Source organism: Apodemus sylvaticus, chromosome 8 (genome assembly GCF_947179515.1).
Source record: "Apodemus sylvaticus chromosome 8, mApoSyl1.1, whole genome shotgun sequence".
Taxonomy (NCBI): domain Eukaryota; kingdom Metazoa; phylum Chordata; class Mammalia; order Rodentia; family Muridae; genus Apodemus; species Apodemus sylvaticus.
This window is the reverse complement of record NC_067479.1, coordinates 7,304,522-7,330,116: the sequence shown is the minus strand read 5'-3', so window position 1 is coordinate 7,330,116 and position 25,595 is coordinate 7,304,522. Positions and strand designations below refer to the sequence as shown.

At 41.0% G+C, this 25,595-nt stretch overlaps 1 protein-coding gene across 1 annotated transcript in view; it reads left to right on the top strand.

Annotated features, from left to right (window-relative positions):
- Positions 1-25,595, top strand: part of Gpc6 (glypican 6) — a 1,033,125-nt gene that overhangs the window by 679,559 nt on the left and 327,971 nt on the right. Inside the window, exon 4 of the mRNA XM_052190667.1 lies at positions 2,619-2,784. Coding sequence (XP_052046627.1) covers positions 2,619-2,784 — 166 coding nt within the window. The remainder of the gene's footprint in view (positions 1-2,618; positions 2,785-25,595) is intronic.

Here is a 25,595-nt window from a genome sequence, read left to right as displayed (position 1 = left end):
CATGTAGCTTGAGCTATATTGACGAAGAAGAGGAAAGGCATCTGTGCCAATGGTCAAATCTCTAGATCGCCACGCACTGACAGTAATAAGCATAAGCATATTTTAAACATCATTCTATTTCAAGAGAGATTGGTTCTTTAAAAGCATAATTTGTGAAGCAAGACTACTAAATTAAATAAGCATTCGGGTTTCAGAATTTCTTAAAAAGCATCCACAAGCATTACTGCCAAAGCACTCTTTGTAGACTTCGGGGTGCGGGCACTGCCCTGGAGCCCCGTTTCTGGGGAGAGACTAGGTTATGTTCTCAACATAATCTAGGTGAGCCCGGGTTGGAGAGCATCTCCTTTATCTAAGCCATCTGCTCCTGACGACTCTGAGGACTTGTAATCTCACTAATAGAGTCATTCGTTGATTCTACAGACACAAAGGTGGCCGCCAAAGACAAACTTGGATATTCTGAATAATTTCTCAGAGCTGTGAGGTTGTGAAGAAAGTATCTGGCATCTTTCTTTAATGAGGAAACATCATGGTTACCGTATAGAGCCTGAAAATAAAGCTTATTCTAAAAAGAAGAATTGAAAGTCGTAGAGATGTGCAGGCTGACTGGTTTTATGCCAATTCACACATATTAAAGCTCTCTGAAGGGAAAGGACCGATGCCCCAGTGTAGGGGAATGCCAGGACAGGGAAGCAGGAGTGGGTGTGTTAGTGAGCAGGGGGAGGGGGGATGGAATGGGGGGTTTTGGAGAATAAACCAGGAAAGGGGATAACATTTGAAATATAAACAAAGAAAGTATCTAATTTTTTATAAAAAACAAGTCATGGAATGGTGGTGGTAAATGAAAGTATGGAAATAAATATTTACCTGATGTTCCAGTCATATCACACCACAGTGCTGCAATGGGGGACATCCCCAGTCACACCTGCTGGTGAGACACACTCTCAAGGAGGTTCGAATGGCACTCTAGGCTTTTTTCTTAAGTCTAAAATACAATTAGAGTAGCATTTATCCAGACACTGGACTAAGATATTAAAATCATATAAATGCTACCAAAGAAGTAGCACCACATCCTCACATCTAGCCAGGACAAGCAGCGTTCTGTTGTCAGCTTGTGCTGTCTTAAATGTGTTTCTCCTCTTGAAGTCAAACAACAGTTTTCGTCTGTCATTAATGGTGTCTTATCATCATACATTTTTTCTTTACGTTGATTAATTTTGTCGATAATTGCACACGCATGCATTTTACATATACATACAGTGTTCTGCTCGCAACAACTCCATTACACATCCACCGCGCTCTGGCCCCCACCCCTATAGCCATCACCCCTTCTCTGTAATTACCGGTCTCTTTCCCACATTTAGGACATCTGATTTTTATGTTCGTGATGTATTTAGTTTGATAATGGCCACTCGTGCAAGCGTCGGGTTGGGACGTGGTATGGTCCTCAGCAGGTACACACTGATGAATCCTTCTCTCAATCTGTCTGGAGCAAACCCCTCAGGGGTGGAAACTGGGCTCCTGCCCTGGCTCAAGGAAGCCCTTTCTTATGCAGAGCGGTGCTGAAGCAGCTGCTGCCAAGTTCTGAGAGCGAGAGTGGTGTCTTCTCAAGAGGAAAGCCCTGGCTGCCTTTCTCCCTGTCTTTGCATTCTTATCCTCTCTGCACCCCAATTTTACTGCTTGAGGGTCGATTTGGGGCACTTCGTTCCTTGTTCCGGACACACAGCACCTCCTTGACAGTGGGTTAGTGGTGACTCTGAATCCGTGAATAAAAGGGAGAGGCCCTGGGTCCTGAGAAGGCTAATTGCCCCAGGATGGGGGAATACTAGGTAGGACAGGGCAGCTGGAGGTGGTGGGTTGGTGAGGAGGGGGAAATGCGGATGGGACTGGGTGTTTTCAGAGGGGAAACCAGGAAAGGGGAAACCAGGAAAGGGGCTAACATCTGAAATGTAAATAAAGAAAATATCTAATAATAAAAAACTTCCTGCTTGCAAACCAAGCCATTTTAAATGAGTTTTCTAGAGTCCTGTACCCCAGATGTCTGAAGACAGCCTTAGCAGGTCCAGGGCTCGCACTTCTATGCAGGCCTAGGTCATGGAGATCCCAGACAAGGTGATATTGAGCTTCAGTAGCAGTTGTGTGCTCCGGAAGGATAACAGCCAACCTCTGCGAGCGAAGGATCGAGTATCAACCAGTTAGAAACTTCCCCAGAGGTGTCACATTAAATTTTAATAGCAGCCCCCTCTTTACAGGGTTCTTTGCTCTTCGAGCTGCTGCCTACATGATCTCGCTTCACGTTCACAAGGAAACAACGGTGTCTGTTGTAGGATTGAATTGCAGTGACAGAGAGAAAGAGCAAAATGCAGACGGGAACATCTCAGGAAGCTGTGACTTTGCTGAGCAGCGGCGTTTAGTGGGAATCAGCTGGCTCTCATATGAAAAATTCAGAAGGGCTCAGCTTCTAACCGCTCTTCAACCCTCTGCTTGGCTGTTTAAAGTTGAGCAGAACCACTTTACCTGTTACTTCATCATGATATCTAGAGACACGTGACTTCTTTATCTGCCTCCTCCCCTTCATCTTTCCGATCCTGATTTTTGCCCCCTGTCTTATATACTTACAGGTGAGCCCCACCCCTGGGTGCATCCGGGCTCTCATGAAGATGTTGTACTGCCCATACTGCCGAGGCTTACCCACTGTGAGACCTTGCAACAACTACTGCCTCAACGTCATGAAGGGCTGCCTGGCCAACCAGGCAGATTTGGACACCGAGTGGAATCTCTTCATAGGTAAGAGGCCTGGTGACCAAGACCTGAGGCCTGAGAGCGATCTTGTTACTTGATGCTTCTGCAGGTTCGGAAGTTGCGATGACTTACAGAGACAGAAACAGCTTTTTAGCAATTTTAAAAATATTATTTTGCACTTTTCCCCGTTGTCAAATCCTCCAAAATAGGATCTCCTTGTATTTTTCAAGTAAGTTTCCCTTAAAGATGTGCAAGTCAGCAAGCAGTATTCAATCACCTTAGTTTATTGAGTTTCAATTTCTTGAATAGAAGCAAGTATAAAAGCATTTTTATCAGAAAAATAAAAACCACTCGTGTTATTATTTTTATTTGTACTAAATTAACTGGGCAAAGATTTTGCAAAATAATTCCTTAAATTGCCAGAATGAGAAGAGCTCACTATTTTCGGTAATACATGTCCCGGAGGACAGAAGGCCCCAAGCACAGGAGGTTCAGAAGTTAGAAGATGAGAAGGATGCAGGAAACAGGTTCTGCGCCACAGCTCTGCTCGATGATATTTCCCAAACAGCTCTCTAAGGATAAAAGGACAGATTTTATAGGCAGGCTTCACCCAGGAAAATACACAAGCCTTGAAAGAGTAAATGTGTTTTCTTCCCCCTGTCAAATGGCCTTCAAGTAAAAGTACTTTCAGTTGCATTTACTGCAATTACAGAGTGCCAAGCAGAGACTTGAAAATAGCAGCTAAATCTGTCATCCTCAGAGGGCCTCGCTATCTATGCAAGCCCCTGAGCAGGGCGCTCCGGGAGGCCTCCAGATGGTCACAAGGTTCCGTGGTGGAGGCTGTGGTGGTGGGATTGAGGAACACCAGTCTTTTCTCTTGTGCACCGAATTACAGACCTGCAGCTTTGTCAGTGAAACCCCTTGGCTAGCTTCTTTAAGAAGACCAGTGAAGATATTTCTGCAGTTAAAGTCAGGAAGTAGGGCTGGAGAGATGGCTCAGAGGTTAAGAGCACTGGCTGCTCTTCCAGAGGTCCTGAGTTCAATTCCCAGCAACCACATGGTGGCTCAAAACCATCTGTAATGGGATCTGATGCCCTCTTCTGTGTCTGAAGACAGCTACAGTATACTCATATGCATAAAATAGACAAATCCTTTTTTAAAAAAAATAGATAAATAAGAGCAGAAGGTAGATTAAACAGGAAGTCATCTAAGAATGCTCAGAACCTATTTCAGAATGAGTAGGTGAAAGTTGTTCGCACTTAGGGATAAATCTTTAGGACTTAGGTTACTTTATATGAAAACACAGTGACATTTTTCGCTAAGATTTTTGAGGTATGTATGAATGAAATATAGGAATAAATATGTCCTTCTGTAATATAGGATTGGGATTAATTGTGGCCAAAAAAAGTTACTCAGTTAACCAAATTTTGCTTGTAAAAATGTAATCCCATGCAAAAGTAATATAAAAAAGAGTTTCATATTTTTAAAATTAGATTAAAGATCCTAGAGTTCCTTGAAATTATATATAGATCATTTATACTTTTGAGTTGAGATTGCCTTAGTTATTAGTACTATCTTTAGTCAAGACGAACAGTTGATGAATGTTGGTGTGTGGATGCCATTTGTAATAACAATAGTTACTTTTACTATTTTTATATATTTCTGTGTTGTTTGTGGGTGTACTTGTGCCAAGACACTCACGTGAAGGTCAAAGGACAACATGAGAGTGTCCTTGCACCATGTGACATCCAGGAACTAACAAAGGCTTGACGGCAAGTGTCTTTATCCACCAAACCATCTCACAGGTCCTCACAGGTGCTCCTTAATTCTTTCCCATTGGTGCTCATTGACTGTCCTAACATAAAACAAATCTTTATCCTATCAATATACCTGTTGTTAGCTGCCAGTTTGATGTGAAATGTAATGTCTCAAACAAAATCAGTTGATTTTTAAAAACGAAAATATGAGCTCCCCTGTGTGTTGGTTATATTCAATGATGAGCAGAATTAGGGGCTAGTTCTGGTTAGCTTCATTTCAAATGCTTCCCTCCTCTCTCCTTTTATCAGTCTCAATGCTCCATTAGATAACTCTAAAGGTTTTTCTTTATCCTGTTTCACTCTGCCATTAAGAATTCGCCACCAAGGTAGACCAGTAGAGCAAAATAAATACTTATCTGGATGTGCAATTTAGTCACACAATTGTTAGATGAATTAGACAAAGCACCAATTCCATTATCTGTACAGACACATCCAATGTTACATTGTTAGTGTGCACAAAGGATGCAGCAAAAATCGGTAAGAGAATGAATAATCCATCAAACTTTTGTTGTGTTTGTTTCCTCTGGTGATCGCCTGAAGCCCTTCTGTTGTGGATAGCCCTGGGCTTGTATTTTGATGCTAATTCCACTCCTCAGAGGGGCTGCAGAGGAGAAGTTGCTGTGTGAACCTTCTCCCCACCTTAACTTTTCAAATAAAGGCTTGAGCCAATAATTGGGCAGGAGGAAGGGGGAGGAGCTGAGAGTTTGGGGAGGAGAAAAGGTTCTCCAGGGGAAGGGGGAGGAGCTACGGGGGATCGACTGGAAAGCAGGGGAGCTATGGGGATCCACAAAGAGGCTGGATAAGGAGAAGCTCTTGGCCTGGAGAAACCACAAGTTATATGGGAAAATATAGATGGGAATAGAGTAGTGTAGTGGGAGATCCGGCCAATCTAGGCTTGTAGCTGGTATTGTTACTGATTGAGGTAAGATTTCTTTTACTGGGTAATTGGGTTGTAAACAAAGTAGCAACATCTTCTCTCTGGAGTACCCCGGCATCTATTCATCAGAACCTACACTTCTCTCATGTCCGGTTGCACCTGCTTTTTATGCTCTATGGACTGTTTAGAGATTTCATGATATTTTCCTTAAATTATTATGCATTCATCTAAAATATTAACTGTGGTGTGCTGTTGGCTATCAGCAAAAGAGTCAACGCGATGCTGGTTCTCATGGTCTTTGCAATGTCAAGACTTAATTGAAAAGGATAAGTACTTATAATTCACTTAGTGTCTGGATTGTGTCAGAAGAAAGGTGTTTTAAGTGATCAAGTGCAAACCACAAAGGAATTGCATCCACTTCTGAAGGACTGTGGCTGTGGTGGTGGTGGTGGTGGGGGGGGGATCCCTTCTGTCTTAAAAGAAAATCAGGAATCTATTCAAGATTAATTTCTTAGCAACATCTTCAACAAGTTAAACTGGTAGCTCTGTAAAAGAATAGCATTAAAATTCTCACCAAGATCACGAGGAAAAGGAAGAACTCTATTAAAATAGAGCTATTTTTTTTAAGTTGCTGACAACCTTGAAAAGAAGTCTGCTAGACCAAGCTGAATCTGCTTAAAAAGCATCAGTTTAGCAGTTTTATCTAGAGTCTCAACTGCCCTCTCGCAGCCTGTAGAATATTCCAGAATGAAGCGCATTATCCTTTGTGATAGGCAGGATGAATGGGTGATCTGTGAACACCCTAAGCCAGACTGTACCCCTGAGGAACATGAAAGCCATTTCTAGCCTGATCTTACTCTCAGGAGCAGCAGGGGAAATCCCAGTGAAGACACTGAAGGTCTGCTGAGGCACTTCACCCAGCTGTTTCTTTGTATCACACACAATTTGTTCCATGTAAGCTTCTGAATGGTGCCTATGTGCAAACTGATTTTCTTTAAAAAAGTGTGTTTGGATTAATTTTACATTTTTTTGAAGGGATCCGTTTGTGTGCAGAACTCAATGTTAGTAGCATCCTTTTGATACTTGAGTATTTAGTGCTGATGCTATGAATTTACAGGTAACAACTGTTCTAATTGACAAAGGGCCATGCTGTAAATTACACCTAGAATATAAGCACAGAAATCAGAGATCAAATTATGTTTAAGTGGCTATAATAAATCTTGCACATAGTTCAAAATCATGGCTTTGTGGGAAACTCTCCTCCCAACATCTGGTACTATTAGAGCAAAGGAAGGGTCTTTAAAAAGAAGGAGGAGGAAAGGAGGAGAAGGAGGAGCGATGGTATGAGACAAGAAAGATTCCTACAAGTGGCAAGATCTGCTTCATTCTAAACTATATTTTAATCCTATAAAATCATATACAATGCTTCTAATCACAAGACTTTGTAGAAGACTGCTGGATGCTTTCATTCCAATTATAGCCTGTTTAGTCTTATCAGTCAATATTACTTTAATTGTTTTAGGGTATTATTTCAAAACACTATATTGAATATGCAAGGTATATGCTTTTGCTTATAGGGAATTTAATGTTGTTTATTATGATACAGTCTTTTAAGTTAATAGAAGTTTAAGATACTAGATGTCTACCCAGAAAGGAGATTTACTAGGCTCAGGGAAGCCTTATGTGGGGAAGTATAGAATGAAATAGTGAATATCATGGAATCAAATTAGCATCATGTAATATAACTGATGTTGAACAGCAATATCATATATAATCCTTATAAGTTTCAGTAAGTCTGACATGGTCTGGCTGTGGTTCTCAAAATACTTGTTTTCATTTTTGACATTTATTATAATCAAGCCTCAGTACTACTAACTTGAACTGATGGACTTTGTAAAGTAGAATTATTCTGATAGTGATCAAATAGATGTGAATGGATATAAATCAGAGATAAAGAGCTTGACTGTACCATATATTAGAAGATTACATTCTTCATTAGGCCTTGGACACTCAAAGAATTGACCACCAGTGTTTTCAAACTGGCTGAGCTTCCCTTCTTTCCAGACTGATTAATTAGTAGGTTTCAAAACAGCACAAATGTAAACTGGTGAGTCTGTCAATTAGGAGCCCATCACATCTCTGCCAAACCAAGGATCTTACTATAGTGTCTATTCTCCCTCCCTCCCTCCTTCCCTCCCTCCCCTCCTCTCTCCTTCTCTCCCTCCCTTCTTCCCTTCCTTCCTTTCTTCTTTCCTTCAGGCCTTCATTAATTCAGGGTGTGTTTACCTAGAGCCCATTAGCACTTTTGCTTTGGTGTAAGCATGTAATAGAACAGTAGATAGGTATGGCTAATGCTTAGTGTGAACTTCAATAACATATATCCTTTAAATGGACTAAATGAAAACCAGTCAGGAAGGTTAATGCAATATAAAGACATTTGTGTTTCTGTGTAGATCTATCTTTAATGTAATTCTGAATAGCTGAGTGATTTAAAACTCATGTACCCCTGTTGTTAACAAAATCTATAAGATCAAAGATGGCTGAAACAAATCAGATAAGTAAATCTAGACCTTCGATTGTGACAGCTACTGCTATCATCTTGAAAACTAGAGCAAGCTACAAAGAAACTGTGTTAGGTCAGTTGACTTGACACATGTTGCATAATAAATTGAAACTTTGGTACACAAATGTCTTTCTCAGAACTACAAGCATAGTCTTCAATATAAACTGCATATACTCTTCTTTCTGTTTGGTTAAAATGACGCTAGATAAACCATATTTGAAGATAGAAGATAGACATGTGTTGTTCATGGCAAATAAACGCAGAATTTATTTTACAAACTGTACAAGACTGGATGCTGTCTGCCTCTTAGACAGCTTATAAGATAAACATGGGAGACTATTTCAAGCATCTGTGTATAATACTATTTCAAAGACATTCTCAAGCATAAAATTTTGTAACATAAAATCTGATAAGAAGTTATTTGGTTACTGAACATCCCACAGTAGGTTTTATATTACCCTTGCTGATATGCCCAGAGATAGCATGTTTATAAACCTGTAGGCCTGTAGCATGGAAAGTGGGTTGGGAGGTGGGGGCTTGGTGGTGGTATTTCATTAAGGAGGGACTATGAGGTTTGCAAAGGCTGGGGTCCTTCCTCGTGTGCTCTTCCTCCCTTCCTCCTACATCAGCACAGAGATGTGAGCTCTCAGCTTTCACACCCACCATCTCGTGACTCCCCCATCATGGACTCTGTCTGAAACTCTACGCTGAATTAAGCACTTTCTCTGGCAAGTTGCATTCATCACAGTGTTTTGACACACTATCGGGAAAGTAAAAAGACATCAGGTACCATGGAAACCCTTATGTAGACCCAAATAACTTATCCTTGTCTGTTGTTGTCATGTTAGCAAAGTATCTCAATGAAGGTGGTGTTAATGATAGCACTGTGTGGGCTTCGATACCTGTAAATGCAGCAGCTACAGATATTACAACAGCTCTTCTAACACGCTTTTTCGATTCAGAGTTCTCTCAAAGGAAGAGCTGATGATCATGTTTGAGTTATTCTTGAAATGACTTTTTCTTCTCTTTAGGCTCTTTTCCTGTGCCAATCATAGATGGCACCTTTAAAAATACCCACCCCTCTATTTACCAATCTGTGATTTATTTATTCGGAAACGCCTCGAGGAAAAAGGGGTGGAAAATCACCTTTAGGGATGTGGCTCTGGTCACCTATTTTGATAGTCAAGATATACTTTTATTTGAAACTTTAAAGGTGAGTCCAATTCAAATGTTTGTGAGAATAATTTAAATTCCGGAGAAACTCCATGGTATGTAAAAACTTTAAGCTTACAACTCCCCTAAAAATATTGTACCTATTAATACTCCATCAGATAACCAAAAGAATTTAAATTAAGATTAAGCATGGTGTATTCTTTGTCCTTGGAATATCAGATTATATATAAACCTCACATAAAAGATGTCTTCAGTTTTTCTCTTTGCATGGATTTAATAATTTGTTACACTAACAATTTCCTTTATTTCACTTTGAAATGTTAAAAAGACAACATGGAAATATAAGTTGTTAAAAATGTAGCACCTTCAAGTACTGACATACCTGTATTTATTCCAATTTTATTCTTTAAGGTACAACAGGGTTTTTTTTTTAAGCCAATAGAGACAATGAAATGTTAAAGGAATCTGACAGTATTTGCCACTAAAACCCCAATGCTCAGGAATTGGATTGATTAATGAGGAGGTCTAAGAGTTATATTGGAAGGGTAGATAATCAGAAGCACTGAGAAGGCTTTGGAGTAACAACACTCCTGCCATACCCACATACCTTTTGTGTTCCCATGTTGAAGTGGTTTTCAGATTGAGAAACTCTTGCAGTGACTCTGCTCTGCTGCAATCCAGTGTCTTTGCTTCCTGTACAATGATGTCCCTGTCTTTGATATGATCTGATGTTCAAAACTCGTATGAATGGAATGTAATTTTAAAAAATGTATTCTCTAGACTAAAAACAAGGGGTCTGGCAAACCTGCTGAGAGCTCAAACCGCAAATAATCATGAGAGTGCTCCTTAGGAATAATTTCCCTATACCTCTGCATTTGACAGCACTATGGTGCTTTAGCCTGAATCCCATTGTTGAATTTTAAATATTTGGCAAGTCCTTGGTGGCACAACCGAATGTGTTCAGATATATACTTCCTCAACTTGTCTATAAGAGAGTATCCACATTTGTCCTGCAGCTTGCTTGCGACCACAGCAGCATAACAGGGTCCACATCCACCTTGAAGTTATAAGAAAGTTTATATCCACTTCTTTATCTTGAATCCCACTTGGAGAACATTAGTGGAAACACTAATGGAGCTATTAGTGTGGAAACACTAATAGTTGATATGTGTTACACACCAAACATCAGGCAAAATGAGAATTAATTTACTTTTTAATCCCCTACAAAAGCCATACTAAGAAGTCAACATTATAAACTTCATTTGACGAATGCTCAAACCAAGACCAGAGACATTTGAATGTCCATTATACGTAGATAATGGTTATTGGTAATGTAGACTTAGAGCCTTAAAATTCCTGTTTTTGACATGGTACAACTCAATGTCTCAATATGTCTGATTCTATTTCCAATCGTCTTTCTCAGATCATTTCCTTCATGCTAATGAAGTAGTTACATGTTCACTAAACACCAGAGAAGACCATGCACCCTCATCCTGAGATAGGATGTTCCAAACAGAAGGGATGTGTTCTTTCGAAACTGAGTTGCATTAGGAGGGTGAGGGTTGGGTGAGAGGTCAACTCCTCATGTTGCTCTGTGGGGTTGAATCTTGGTGACCTCAATTACAGTCTACGCAACTTAAATAATGCTGTTTAAACTTTATGGATTGCTGTATCCGCACCAACATCAACAAACAGTATATGAGAGTGTCTCCCTCTTATTACTTTGAAGACTGCATGGGAATATCCAGATACCATCAGTATGACAACCAAAAAGATGAGGCTAGAGAGAAAGGAAATGTCTTAGAGCATCATTAACTCATAAGAACAGAAAGGAAAAGATGAGAAAGGTACATTCCACTGTCCAAGACATTCCTTCTTGGGTCCTTGAAGGCAAGCCTTTCCCAGCAGAGAAGGCAGTGCCCTGCTCTGGTCGGGTAAACAGCAGTCAAGGACACCAGCCTGGGGAACCAGTAACAAGAAGCACAAGCTTAGTAGGGTTGGGAACTTCGGAGAAACCTACCAAATTGAAAGGGGTAATCCTGAGACTGTGTAATCCTGAGACTGTGTAGTCCTGAGACTGTGTAGTCCTGAGACTGTGTAGTCCTGAGACTGTGTAGTCCTGAGACTGAGACTGTGTAGTCCTGAGACTGTGTAGTCCTGAGACTGTGTAGTCCTGAAACTGTGTAGTCCTGAGACTGTGTAGTCCTGAGACTGTGTAGTCCTGAGACTGAGACTGTGTAGTCCTGAGACTGTGTAGTCCTGAGACTGAGACTGTGTAGTCCTGAGACTGTGTAGTCCTGAGACTGTGTAGTCCTGAGACTGTGTAGTCCTGAGACCGTGTAGTCCTGAGACCGTGTAGTCCTGAGAGAGACTGTGTAGTCCTGAGACTGTGTAGTCCTGAGACTGTGTAGTCCTGAGACTGTGTAGTCCTGAGAGAGACTGTGTAGTCCTGAGACTGTGTAGTCCTGAGACTGTGTAGTCCTGAGACTGTGTAGTCCTGAGACTGTGTCCTTGGAGGCGAGGGTGGCTAGGATTCCATTAAAGAGGATTCAAGTCCCTTTAAGTTCTTTCTTTTGACTTGAAGTCAGTGGCTATTGTGGATAGCCCAGGGCTTGTATTTTGATGCTAATTCCATTCCTCGGAGGTCCTGCATGTGAAGAGTTGCCTCCTGGATCTTCTCCCCACCCTAACTTTTCAAATAAAGGCTTGAGCCACGCTTGTGCAGGAGGAAGGGGGAGGAGCTGAGAGTTTGGGGGAGGACAAAGGGATCGAGGGGAAGGAGCTATGGGACCGAAGAGTAGCTACAGAGGATGGGAGAGGCTATAGAGAGAGAAGCTCAGTGGCCTAAAAAAAAACCCTGCAAGTTATATGAGATAATATAGATGGGAATAAAACAGTGTAGTGGGAGATTTGCCCAATCTAGGTTTATAGCTTGCATTGTTACTTATTGAGTTGAGATTTCTGTTACCTTGTAATAGAGTTGAAAACAAAGTAACAACAAAAAGTGACAAGCCACGGGGCTCTTTTATCCGAGGAATGGCAGAATCAAAGTCACCATCTGACACCCAGTAAAGGATAGACTCGGACTGATGAGAAGAACGGCCGTGGAATCAGATATGCCGTCCCATGAGGCATGGAGTAGCAGAAAGCAGGCATCACGGGAGAGCAGCAACAGGAAATTTGGAAGACCACCAGATAAACAGCGAAGCCTCTAGGTGGAGGCAAGCGAGCAATGCATCAGCGGTGGCTGAGACAGGCATTCCAGAGAAAGATGGTGGTGTCAGCAAGTAGAGGACCTAGTTCCAGGAATGGAAATCATGGATTTCCTTAATCTGCAGAGGGAGGGCTTGTTTTACCAAAGAATGGTCATGCTCTAATGAATATTAAAAATGGTGGCATTCTCTGTTCCTTAGGCAGAAGCCAGGATTGCAAGACTCAAAGGGTTTAGTGGCCAACTTCCTGAATCAAACCTTACAGATGTGCCCAGACTCCCCACTCCTGGGCTGACACAGGTGCCTGACTATTCTTTTTCTGAGAAACAGTACTGTCTTTACCGCTAATGTAAACACTTAAACGATTGCTCATTATACACGCTCTCAGAACAAGCCTGTGTGCATGGTCCTCAGCCTTTTTAATTAAATGTATCTAGAATGCTGTGTTCAGCTTATGACTCAACAGAGACATGCTTTAGTGCCCCGTACAGGGCATGTTCACACCCAGGCCCCCGTCTGCTGCTCTTCCTTATCACATACAGTGAGGTTTGTAATTGCAGTCGACCTAAGAGGAAACTTCAAGTCTGTTGCTGTTGCCCTTTTCAGTACAGGCAGCCTTGATTATGTCAGTCATTTCTGGCCATCACCAAGTTCTGAAGTTCATATTGAGGAAAGAAAAAAAGTTAATTTTATGAACAATGACATCATTCCCAAAAGGAATTAATCCCCATCTCCCGCAAGAACTTCACATATCGTAAAGCAGCTCTTGACTTCATTGTATGCCCAGTGGTCCAATTGTCACAAAGAAAGCTCAGCACACCGGGAGCAATGTAATCTATTCATTGAGTTCTGTACACTGAGCCCCCTAAGAAACAACCCAGCTGTCTGGATGTGGCTTCTGCAGCCCGGCCTCCGAAGGAGCAGCTGCTTGTTTACACTCATATTTTGAATTTCACATTGCCAACTTTCTGACTTAGGAATGCCCTAGAGTATAAATTATTTCTCAGAACTTCAGCAGTGACTTTTGTCAAATGCTGTCTGTTTAGCCCATTAAAGGTGAAAACCATGAAATATTAGTTGACTTATAACCCAAGAAAAAGCCCTAAAACCACCTGTCCCTCTTTGGAAGCCTGCCAGAAGAAAGGCTGGGCCTGGAACAGTAGCTTGAGGTCGCAGTATGTGGCTCCGAGCAGAGGTCGAGCCTGAGGCTGCACTCCATCCTCTGCTCTTGTGAGGATTTACATTTGTGTTTCTTAACACTCATGGGAGTTTGGGCTTTTAAGATCAAAACTTCACACAGTAAAATAGTGCCCTTGTAGCACTAAACACGTGGCTCTTTGTTGTTCAGATACCATTCCATTTCCTTTTAATTAAATTTCCTAAAGTTGCCATTAGGATACATTGACTGTGTGGAATTAGATGCTGAAATCCACTTTTTCACAAATAATTGTAGATTTAAAAAAATACAATAATTCTGTTGTGCTATGTACTGGTTCCTCTTCTTTTGGTCTGCGATGCCTGGCTATCAGAGGGTCCTTGTGCACCAGAAACTTGTTTAAATCAACTTCTAAGATGTACGATAAATATTTAATTCAGAGTTGCATCCTGGCATCTTCAAGGTGCAGAAATGAATAGTTTGAAAATGCAACATGATGAAGCCTAAGCCTTATTCAACACATTGATTACAGGATGAAAATCAAATTTTTTAAAACTGAAATGTCTTAATCCAGCAGAAGAAAAACCACTTGAGAGCTATAGAGGCTATGAGCAAATGTCATGTGATCTTCCCTGATAAATCTGTATTCATTTATATGGGAAAATCGCAGCCATCTGTACTAATTAACAGGGTAAGAACCGAACCATTAAACCAGTGCCTTCTAGCAGACACCAGGGCATTTGTTTTTTAATTTAGACTACGCTTTTTCAAGGATACTTCTTATTTGCCATGTAATAGCATAATCGATGTTTTTTGGCTTCAAGTAATAAAGTGAATCCATGCTTGGTCCTGTGGGTAGAACCAACGGTACCCATGTGAAGGTAAAAGGGCAGTGTCAAGGTTCTTGGTCCTGTCTTCCTACCTTGTGTGGCCCAGGATCTAGGTGTTTTCTGCTGGGCATACCAGGCTAGCTGACCTACCTGCTTCTGTGTCTGCCTTCCATCTCCCTGCAAAAGCCCTAGAATGACAGATGTGTGCTGCTGCACCCTGCCTTACCTGGGTCCTTGTGATCTGAACCCATCTCCTCATGATGGGGCAGCAAGTACGATAACCAGAGAGCCACTTCCCCGACTCCGAATGAATCTGGATCGGTCATCATCAACATAGAGCATTTCTCTATTTCGCTTAAAAGTCTTCTGACCACATGCCTCTTCTTTGATGATCGTTTAAAGGTCTATTTAACCAAGCCTACATCTGTATAAAATTTCACATTAGAAGATCCTACTTATCAGGGTTCACTATGTAGACATTAAGTTTAACTCTAGGCTTTATATCCCAAGGATTGTGCAAAAGCATTAGCCCTCCCAAAAGGGTACTATACAATTTTGATGTGCCTGAAATCAAATTTTTTGACATATATTTCTAAACAATTTTAACTTGATTCAGTTACTGCAAAAAGAGTAGAGGTTTCAATATCTTTCTCACTTGATTTTCATATAAAAATCATAGATGTATAACCATAGCACGATGAATGAAACTTGAAGACTAACTTTAACAAGAAACCCTTTCCCATGTGCCCAGTTCTAACCCCTCTAGTTCATCCCAGCATATTTTCTTATATTTTAGCATCTAACTCCACGGACTACGTGTATTTTCATGCCGTGGCTTCCTTGTCTTCTCTGGTCTCTGACAGTTTCTCACTTTCCTTTTCTTCTGTATCCTTGACTTTGACAATCACTACTCAACACACACACACACACACACACACACACACACACACACATACACACACACACACACACACACACACACACACAATGAATCTGTCTCAAATTGTCTTCATCTGTCCTTCTTTAGTGTCTCCAGGACTTTCTTCACTTTCACTACTTTTTCCTTTTCTCTTACTGATATATTTTTAAGAAATGCTGTAGTTTCAATAAAGTTGAAAGTTCATCTCCAGGGTTGGAAGGGGAGGCCCTATGGGAGGTGTTCCGCTCATGAGGGAGGGCAGAGCGAGTTTGCTCAGCCCCTGCACATCCCCTTGCTCACTCTTGAAGCTGTACCGGGCTAGTTTTATGTCAGCTCGGCACGGGCTAGGGTCATCGGAGAGGATGGAACCTCAATTAAGAAAATAAGAAAATGCTTCTATGAGATCAGGCTGGAGGCAAGCCTGTCTGGCATCTTCTTCATTAGTGATGGATGGGAAAGGGCCCAGCCTATTGTGGGCGGGCCCATCCCTGGGCTGGTTGTAAAAAGCAGGCTGAGCAAGCCGGCATTTCTCCATGGCCTCGGCATCAGCTCCTGCCTCCAGGCTCCCGCACTGCTTGAGTTTCACTCTGTCCCTCCTTCAGTGATGAACAGTGATGTGTATGCATAAGCACAATAAACCCTTTCCTCCCCAGGTTACGTCGGCCGTGGTGTTTCATTGCAGCAATAAAAACCCTAAGTCTGATGCCTTCTGTCCTGTAGGAGCAGAGAAAGTAGCTCCCCACCATTTGTCACCCCACAACTTCCAACTCCCGGCCTCCAGAACCATGAATCAAATGAGCTTCTACCCCTTGAAAATTGCCCATTTTTTCTGCTACTGCACCACAGAACAGACGAAGCCTACAAGGCAGTTGAAGTCCAGGCTAATGTGCTCCTGCTCACCATCTTTGCCTCTGGGGGGTCATCTACAAGGGTACCTTTAAAATGACAACAGCTGCCATTATGGTGTTTGACAGAGACATCACATTTCCTCTTTCCCTGAATGTGCAGCCCTTAATTAGAATTCCATTCCCTACCTCAGACACCCATGCTCCCCCTTTCTCTGCTCCCTTTCCCTGCTCCCCCTTTCCCTACTATTTCCTTATTTATTTCATGATGTGTATCTGTGACTACAGATTCATGGATGTGTATCCTATGGCTATGATCCAGTAATATTCCGCGCATTGCCTATGTCTTTCCCGATCTTACTCACTGAGTTCCTCACAGTTAACATGCATCCTCTGACCTGCCTCCCATACTTGGGAAACATTTTCTCATCTGTGCCCTTGTTAGCGATTTCAAGATCACTTGGTGTTTTTCCTACTGCAGTCCTAGAATCAACCTCTTCTCTATGAACTCCTCATTCCTCTAATTGGAAAATGTAAAGGCACTGGCTTCTCTACTGAAGTGTAAACCTCTCCACGCACTTAGAAAACACATTTCTTTACCACTCCACACATACATTTCCATGAACTCATTCATCTGGAGTGTTTAGCAGTGAGTTCACAGTCGTGCTGATTCGGTACTAAGAAATTCATTTTCCTTTTTCCTATTACTCTGATTTCTAACACCCTTTTCCAACAGTAAACTCGTGTGTTTATGTGCTTTAGAATTGCCAGCCATTACCTTTAAGATGCATATTGACAGTGCAATTCCTGCATGTGTGTTGTCTGTTTCATTGTTAGAGTTGCAGGATATGGGAAAATTATACTGTCTCAACGTTACTTGGAATCTTTTTTGCCTTGTCTTTTAAAATATCTCATAAGCATTGGTGACTGAGTTACTCTGTACTTGTGTTTCTTTGCGGATACTCTACCTGGTTGACTGCAGTTATTTCTTTATTGGAATCCTACATGAAAGCATTGCTCTAAGTGTTAGACTGTACATAAGCCACATTGCTCTACACTGAACCAGACCCTTTCTCCTTACGTTCATCCTTTTCTGACCTACCTGATACAGGCTGGCTGATCAATTGCTTTCAGGTTTGGCTTCTGCCTCCATGGCTGCATGGGCATGAGTCACTTAGAACTGAGTTTCTTACAAGATAAATGGCAATCTGCTGAGACTCCTCTATCCCTTGTGGGTTAAAATGTCTCGGTATTCCGACACTTTGGGTGGATGCTAGTAAAGATATTTTTGTTCAGATTTAGGAATAAGGGTTAAGAAAGAAAAAGAAGAGAGGAGGTGGTTTTTGGAGGAGGTGCACCCAAGGTCAAGTGTGTGGGTCTCTCTAACAGGGAGTCCCTCAATTTGACACATTTAACTAAATAGACAGGCCTTTCCCCCAGCGCACCACGTAGCACATTTCTAAACTAAGAAATTCTTACTAAAATAACCCAAAAAAACTCCACAACGAACTAATAAATAAAAGAATGAAATGCATGTTAACTACGAAAGCAACTGAGTCGACCTAATTTTATTTAAAACTATTTTCCATGTATAAGAAGCACTTCCATTGTCTTTTGAACGCTTGGGATGTGTCTGGACTTCATCACAAATCTTGTCCTGTTACAGAAATGTCAGGAACAAGTGTGAGCCTATAAGGAGGGACTGTAATTGCAGCAATTATGGAAAAAGTAATTTTCTGATTGTATAAATTGAACAGATTTCAAATAGAGTAGATAGGCCATAAAAAGCAAGCAGGGTACCAAAAATAAATATTTTGGGAGGTAGGAAATTGCTTGTTAAGTACACATGCCAAATGTAAAGGCTTTGTTAACATTTGTATAATTTAGCTCCTTAGAAGTTAAAACATAAATTCTTTTTAATTTAAAAAAAAAGGTAAAGTGATGTTAAGATGACTGTTTACAGATATAATTTTGCGCTCCCCTTCAGGTAGTATATAATATTTATCTAAAACATCTGTGTTTTGTCATAACTGGGTTAGAGTAAAACAAGAAAAAACTTGGAGAATTATTTCTAAAATTAGAGATTGGCGTGGCTCAGTAAGCAATGCATTCTTGTGAATTGAGTTAAAGTATTTTACGGAGACTTGGCAAGAACACTATATACTGATTCGGGTTTTAGACAAACCACTTGCATTTTGTGTATCAAATAGGGATCCCCAAAACCCATAGGGCATTTTCCAGGAATTAGCACAACCTTAGGGAATTGTTCCTACTATGGTCCTGATACATCCTCTTGACAAAGCCTCTTGTGGGCCCTGTGATTTCAGAAAAGATCTACAGTAGTAACCATCAATTCTTTACACACACTATTTTATCTAACCATAGGAGTGTTAGAAATGGGTGCAATCGTTGTCCCCACTTCACCAAGGAGGAAAGAGACTTGCAGTACAGTCGTGGTCATCCACACAGTAGGGCAACATCGTATAAGATACCAGGTTTGCCAAGCACAATCTGTCCACCCCATAGCTCTACCATCCAGTGGTAAAGAAAACTAGGCTTGAGGAACAGGAGGTTTAAATTCCACCCCCACGCACAAACACCAACTCAGTGTTATTGGTTCTTGATCAAAGACTTTCTAGAATGTTTTACTCAGCTTCCTCCCTTACACCTTGGCTTTGAGATGTTTTTCTCAATCATAACACTGACAGCCAAGATAGGTTATTTTAAACCTTTGTAGATCTGCTTTTAGAGAGTTTTACCAGCTGTCTACATTAAGAGGTTGATTAGGAACCATCTGGGTTCTGAGCCCTATTGAACTTGTGTAAACCCACAATGGAGAAAGTGTTCCAGTATCCTACCCAAGTCAACCCATGCTCAACCCCTGGCCCCTGCCAAGGAGCACTTCAGAACAAATTCAGCAGAATCTGCTGTCAGGTGAGATCTAGTGAACAATGTAATTATCACAAACAAGTGTCTGTGGTTGCACTGACCCTGGTGACAGCTAGCACAGCCCACCTCCGTGTGTTTAGCATAGGATTTTTACTAGGACAGTTTATCCCTAGAGTTGTATCATTTTTCGCTTCCTGGATTTTTCCTTTATTTGTGTTCCCTTCTGTGTTTGCATTTCCAGTGAGGCTGTAGTTAAATAAACTTGTTCTGCACGCCCTTAGGCATGCCGCCTAACATTTCTGAATCTTGTCTCATTAATTGTAAGGTGCCTGCTTCTTTTACTTCTCAGGATCAAAAGTAGTGTGCATAAAATGTGTAACGCAAGCATGCAGTAAATAGCATTCCATGATTAGAAACCACCATGGCAAAGACGGCCTCTCAAAGAAGTAACTTTACAATGAGAGAATAATCAAAAACTATGGAGGGTTTTGTGAATACTGATGATGCATTAGAGTGTTTCAACAGTACTAATGATTGCAAAATTATAATTAGAATACCTGCTAGTTCTTCCATTTCTGAACATCTAAATGTGATATCATCATGACACGGCAGTGGATGCTTTTAAATGCATTATTATCTTTGGATAACATTAAAGGAAAATAAAATGAAGAAGCACAAGGAACTGCTAAGCTCTACAAACTGCCAAACAAGAAATCAAATATCACTAAAATAATTTAATGCACTCTCATCCCCACTGTGTGGAGATGCAGATGAATGAAATCAAATGAGATCGCAGCCTTTAACAGAAGACCATTGGCTACACACAGGTAGAGAATAAACGTGTGACCCCCATAGTCATGACCTTTGGTCTTCCTGCCTTCCGGGTTCTCAGCTATAGTCTACTCTATGATCTCCTTTCACCAACTGAAGCCAAGAGGCATAAGAAAGAGAACTATGAAAAAATTATCGGTAATCTTCTCAGTCATAGCAAATAACATTGGGTGGTTTTAAGGATAATATGGACCAAGGTGATTCCACTTGAATTTGAAAATGTTTCTGGGTTCATGCCAATGTAGTAACTGCAGATACTCGTTACGGCAAAGAGAAGTGTTTTTGAAAGGTGGAAATGGTCTTTGTCAGACCGATTTAATTAGGTTACTCGAAAGCCTTTTAAAATGATTGTGCCAGATGCCAGTAAAATATCAACCCTGCCCACTTATATCATACTGTGTTTACCAACATTTCTTCATTGAATTCTCAACCACTCTAGAGCTTCTATAAGGGTTTGCCCAAATCACTCAGCATTTGATTCCAGAGACACAGTTGGTATATAATCCTGACATTTACAGAAATATTTTTCTAAATAAACATTTATTTCAGAGGCTTACTTAAAATATGAAGGAAAGGAATACTTTTTGAGCAGTACTTTAAGCATTATTTCTTAAAAGAGTTTGCATTTTGAACAAAATTTATTAACCCATGATGGTTAAAGATGCACACAAGAAGAAGTGGCTACCATCATTCAGAGTCACAGTAGGAAGAGAGACTTATGGAAATCATAGGACACAAGACTTGGGGGCTGTGATGAAGGCATGGAAGTTCTTGATGATTGGAAAGAAGAAAAAAAAGATGGCTTTTTTCTCCTTTCAGTTCAGAAATAAATGAAGGACCCGTTCGAGGAAGAACAGATAATGCTGCATGCAGGATGCATGATGTTTAGAAATATAGTTTTGAAGTCTTAGAAAGAGCCATTAGGATGAAAGGGCGTGTCAAAGATGAGAGACCAGGGGCATTGATTTGTACATTGCACCAGAAACACAGAAAGTAGAAACCAGGATAAGTGAAGTCGGTGCTGGGAGACATACGAAAAGCCTGACATGAGCAGGAAGGAAGGAAGGAAGGAAGGAAGGAAGGAAGGAAGGAAGGAAGGAAGGAAGGAAGGAAGGAAGGAAGGAGATGAACTTATGATGAGTAGCTCTATGTGTGTGCATGTGGTGGAGGATAGGTTTTATTTCTGGTTTTGAATTTTTTTAAAACATTCTTTGCTATCTAACCCAGACTGGGTGTGAACTTGAGATGCTCCTACACCAGCCTCCTGAGTGCCGTTGTTATAGCCATGCACAGCCATTAATACTACCCATCAGGTTCTAAATGAATTCATTAATTTAACACAACTTTATTAGTCATTATCTCTGTCTGTGCCATGAAATACTGAGAAAGGTTTCCTTCAGAGACCCAGAACTTACAAGGAAACTAATGTCAACCAGGTCTATCTCAGAAGGAAGACTTATTAAACATGAAACAAGTTGTTGGTCATGAGGAGAAGGGAGAGATTATGCAGATGCTAACAGGCAGGCTTGGATCGTGATTTGGTTTCCAGGTCACCCCTTCTCAAGGCAGGACACCATTGTTTTGCAATGGCTGGACCACCTTTTCTTCATTTGGACTAATGTGGGCACTGTCTCCTGTGTCTCCATAATCTCTGTATTGTTAGCTTCTTCTCTCCACCATTGTCTACAAAAAAGACTTTGACCCTGTGCTTTCCATGTCTTCTCCTAATGGACATAGCAAAGTGTTATCCATAGTGTAGACTGGTTGCTTCATTGTACACAACTGACTGAAGAAATAATGGTTTAAATATTTCCAGCACAGCAGTGGCAACAGGATAAACATGCATATTTCCCTTTAACCACAGGGCAGGTTGAGCAAACAAGGCATGGTGAAATTATAAGACCCGATGCTCTTTCAAGTCTTGGAGTCCCGGGGCCCCTCTCCACTGCTCCTCAAATCCCAGGTCATTTCTCACCTCCAGCTTTGTTGTATAGATTTTCTCAGAGGTTTGTCCACACATAGCCATTCATTCCATGCAAGGAAGTAACAAAGGTTAAACAAGGAAACAATACCAAACTAGTATAGTATGGCAAACCAAATAATGTGTAACTTCTGTTCTGCACACCATGAGGCCCACCCACCACCCCTTGCCCCACCTTTCCCACTGTGTGAAGAGTCATAGAAGCCACAGTTTGTGAGCTCCCTCCCCAACTCTGGGGCATCTCTGAGCTAGAGTCTCCTCCTCCTCAGCAATTGTTTGCTGCCTTTATTTTTTTTTTAATGTTTTTTATTGACTTTATTCTTCATTTACATTCCAAAGGTTATACCCGCTTCCCAGTTTCCCCCCTCCCCAAAAACCCCCCAACCCATTCTCCCACACCCTGCCTCCAAGAATATGCTCCTCCACCCAACCCATTTCCAGGACCCCCACTGACTCCCCATACTGGGGCCTCTATTGAGCCTAGGACTTCTCCTCCCCCTGATGCCCGACAAGGCATTCCTCTGCCACATTTTTGGCTGGAACCATGTGTATCCCTTGATTGATGGTCAGTCCCTGGGAGCTTCTGGTTGGACAACATTGTCATTCTTCCCATGGGGGTGCAACCCCAACCCCCATCCCCACCTCCCCATCCCAATCCCTGCTCCTCCAGTCTGCCCTCCAACTCCTCCATTGTAAATCTCATGCTCAGCCCAATGTTTGGCTGCTAGTATTCCCCTCTGTATCTGTAAGGCTCTGGCAAGGCCCCTCCAAAAGACACCCATAACAGGCTCCTTTCAGTACACACTTCTTGTTAGCCATAGTAGTTTGGGGTTTGGTGACTGTTTATAGGATGAATCCCCAGGTAGGAAGGAAGACCAAAGTGGAGGTGCTTTGGTTCCTCTGAGAAAGGGAACAAAATATTCACAGGATCAACTATGGAGACAAAGTGTGGAGCAGAGACTAAAGGAAAGGCCACCCAGAGACTCTTTGCTGCCTTTACAACCGTGCAAGGCTTTGTGCTCAGTGGGTCTTGTAATTTTTGTGAGATTGCCAGCCTTGTCAAGTTGTTTTGTAGCTCCCTGAATCCTAAAAGCCTCTCTCTAAGGTGGGATGTTTTAATTTGAAGGGAGTAGCTTTACATCAGGTCCTCAAAAGTGAAATCCTTTTCCTGATCTTACTTAATATATCACATGCTAGCTTCAATGGACTTATTGAGGTTTGATTCAAAAATTTCTTTCTTGAGAAAGCTTCATCTGAGACTTGGTGATTGCAAGTCTTGACTGCTCAAATTCATTTTTCTCTTTTGTTTCTCATAACTTAAATTCTAATCTCTTTGTCACGTTTTTTCCTTGTGCAGTTTTGGTCTGTCTTGTGGTTTTGGAGGTGTTTTATATCTGATTCTCTGTATGTCCAGCAACTATTTCTGTTATATATTACATTCCAAATATGTATTTGTTGAATAAATTAGTGAATAACAGCATATTCTTCTGTTCTCTTTTATATTCTGTATACTGGATTTTAAAATACTGCCTGTTTCATAAATTATTGTGAAAATTGGATAAAGCCATGTGCCTTGCACACATAGTAGGGCTTCACATATTGCTAATGGTGTCAGTAGTAGTTTCGTTGTGTGTTACTAGTATACTTTTTTCCTCACGGGCATCCTGGAATGGTTCCAAGTTTTCTACTACCACGTTGGACTGTTCTAGAATAGTCATCATCACATCATGAGATTATTAGCAGCAAAATTGAGACTCCCAATAGTTTCTTTTTGGTTTTTGTCATTGTTGTTTTGTTTGTTTTTGTTTTGTTTTGTTTTTAACAATATGAAAACTTCATAGCCACAGACTACTTGGCTACCTGAATCCAGAGAAGAGTTCCTACCTTGATCTTCAGAAATCAGCATGCTGTTTTGGCTTCTGTTTTGCTTTGGGTTGGGTTGGTGTTTGGTTGTTTCATTTTGTTTTCCGCGTAGGGTCTTTCTGTGCAGCTCCTGGCTGACCTTAACTTGCAATTCTCCTATCTCAGTCTCCCAAGTGCTGGGATCATAGGCACGTGCATCTAGCTGCAGCATGAGTTTTCTATCTCCTCATCTATTTGAGAAGACAAGCTAGAAAGAGCTCAAGAGCTCTGCCACTTTTCTGATGGGATGTAATAGGCTTCATGGCTGACAGTCATAAGCTTAGTGCTTATGAATATTTCCAGGTCCCTCTTCCTGTGAAGTTACTGCATGGTATCATTGTGTGAGAATCACTCTCCTGCAGTAAATACTAGAGGTATTCATACCTGATCTAGTAGTTTTATAAATCCATCCTCCTCTTTTAAAGCTAAACCAATGCAAGCCTCCCAAGAAGAATCTACACCAAGCATAAAAGTAGCCTTATCTTCAATGACAAAAATAAAAAATATTTACTTCAAACACATACCAACTTTTTGACCAAAGTAAGCACAATATACTCTCAATTTTACCCAAATTTCTCAAAGTTTTCTCAAGGGCATGGAGCTAGGTAATAGAATATTGCTAGATTGATTGCTCTGCCTTAATAATTAGAAGGTTTTAATAAGCTGCTTAGACTTGATGAATAGGATTGCCGAAATGTCCGTGCTCCTTGTAGACTAATAAGGTTGAAGTGTCAAGTTTTTAAATGCATTGTGATCTTAACACAACATGACACTTTAAACCTATCCATCACTTCACTGACCCTCAGAAAATCCACTGTGTTTGCATCTTACTTACAAATCCCATCCCAGGCCCTGTTTAAAACATGAGGGTGTTTCAGCATTCTGGAAGATGCTCTACAGGACACGTCTCTGATTTAAAATCTCACATCTATCTGCAAGCATGAGCGCCTAAGGCACACACTGTTGTTGGTGTAGAGTTTTCTCTCTAGAAATTATGTGAATTCATTGGTTTCCCAAGATATAAATACTTGAAAAGGGGACATATTTGTTTGATTAAACCCCAAATAGCTGGATATGTTCAAAGATTGTACCATAAGCATAATACTATAATTAAAGGAATAGTTTTAAAAGCTGCCCTTAACAACAGAATGTAGTGATTGTCTGAAATTACTTGGCTCTCATCTAGAAGATGTAGTTCTTCTTTTAAAAAGAAGAACAGCATACTTTTTCTTTTACCAGCATGCCAGCCCATCCCATAGCAAACAGAAGTTCAAGGTGGAGTTGTCTCACCCTTTAAATCTGCTGCGGAGGATTTGAGTACATAGTATTTCAGACTGTATAAATAAGTTTCTAGTTAATTTTGTAGATTTTTAAAAATGCATACTTCTTATGAAAGACTTATTGTGAAAATGAAAATTAATACCATTAGTTACATGAAAGGTTTTGTGATTCAAGAGATCTCAGTAAATTGATAAAGTACTCAAGGCCCGCTACGCACAGCAGCATGTCTAAGACTATAATGAGGCCTCTGGACACAAGACTTCCCATTTGATGAGGCAGAAGAAGCATAAATTGTTAATTATAAGTTATGTTATCATTACTAAAGTCCAAATATGTGACAGGAAAGCACTGTGGCATAAACATGTGCAGCAGGTAAATATTACCTTTATTAGGTTTAAAAAAACATTCGCACGGTTGGTGATATTTGAACTGAACCCCACATCGTCGCAGGAGACTGAGCTGGGAGGGAGACCATGTCACCGTGGCTCAGCAGTGGGTAGAAGGCAAAGAAATGAGCAGTAAAGGTGTTTGTCCTGCCTGAAAACGGTCTCACTGAGGTTAGAGTGCAGGGGTCAGTCCA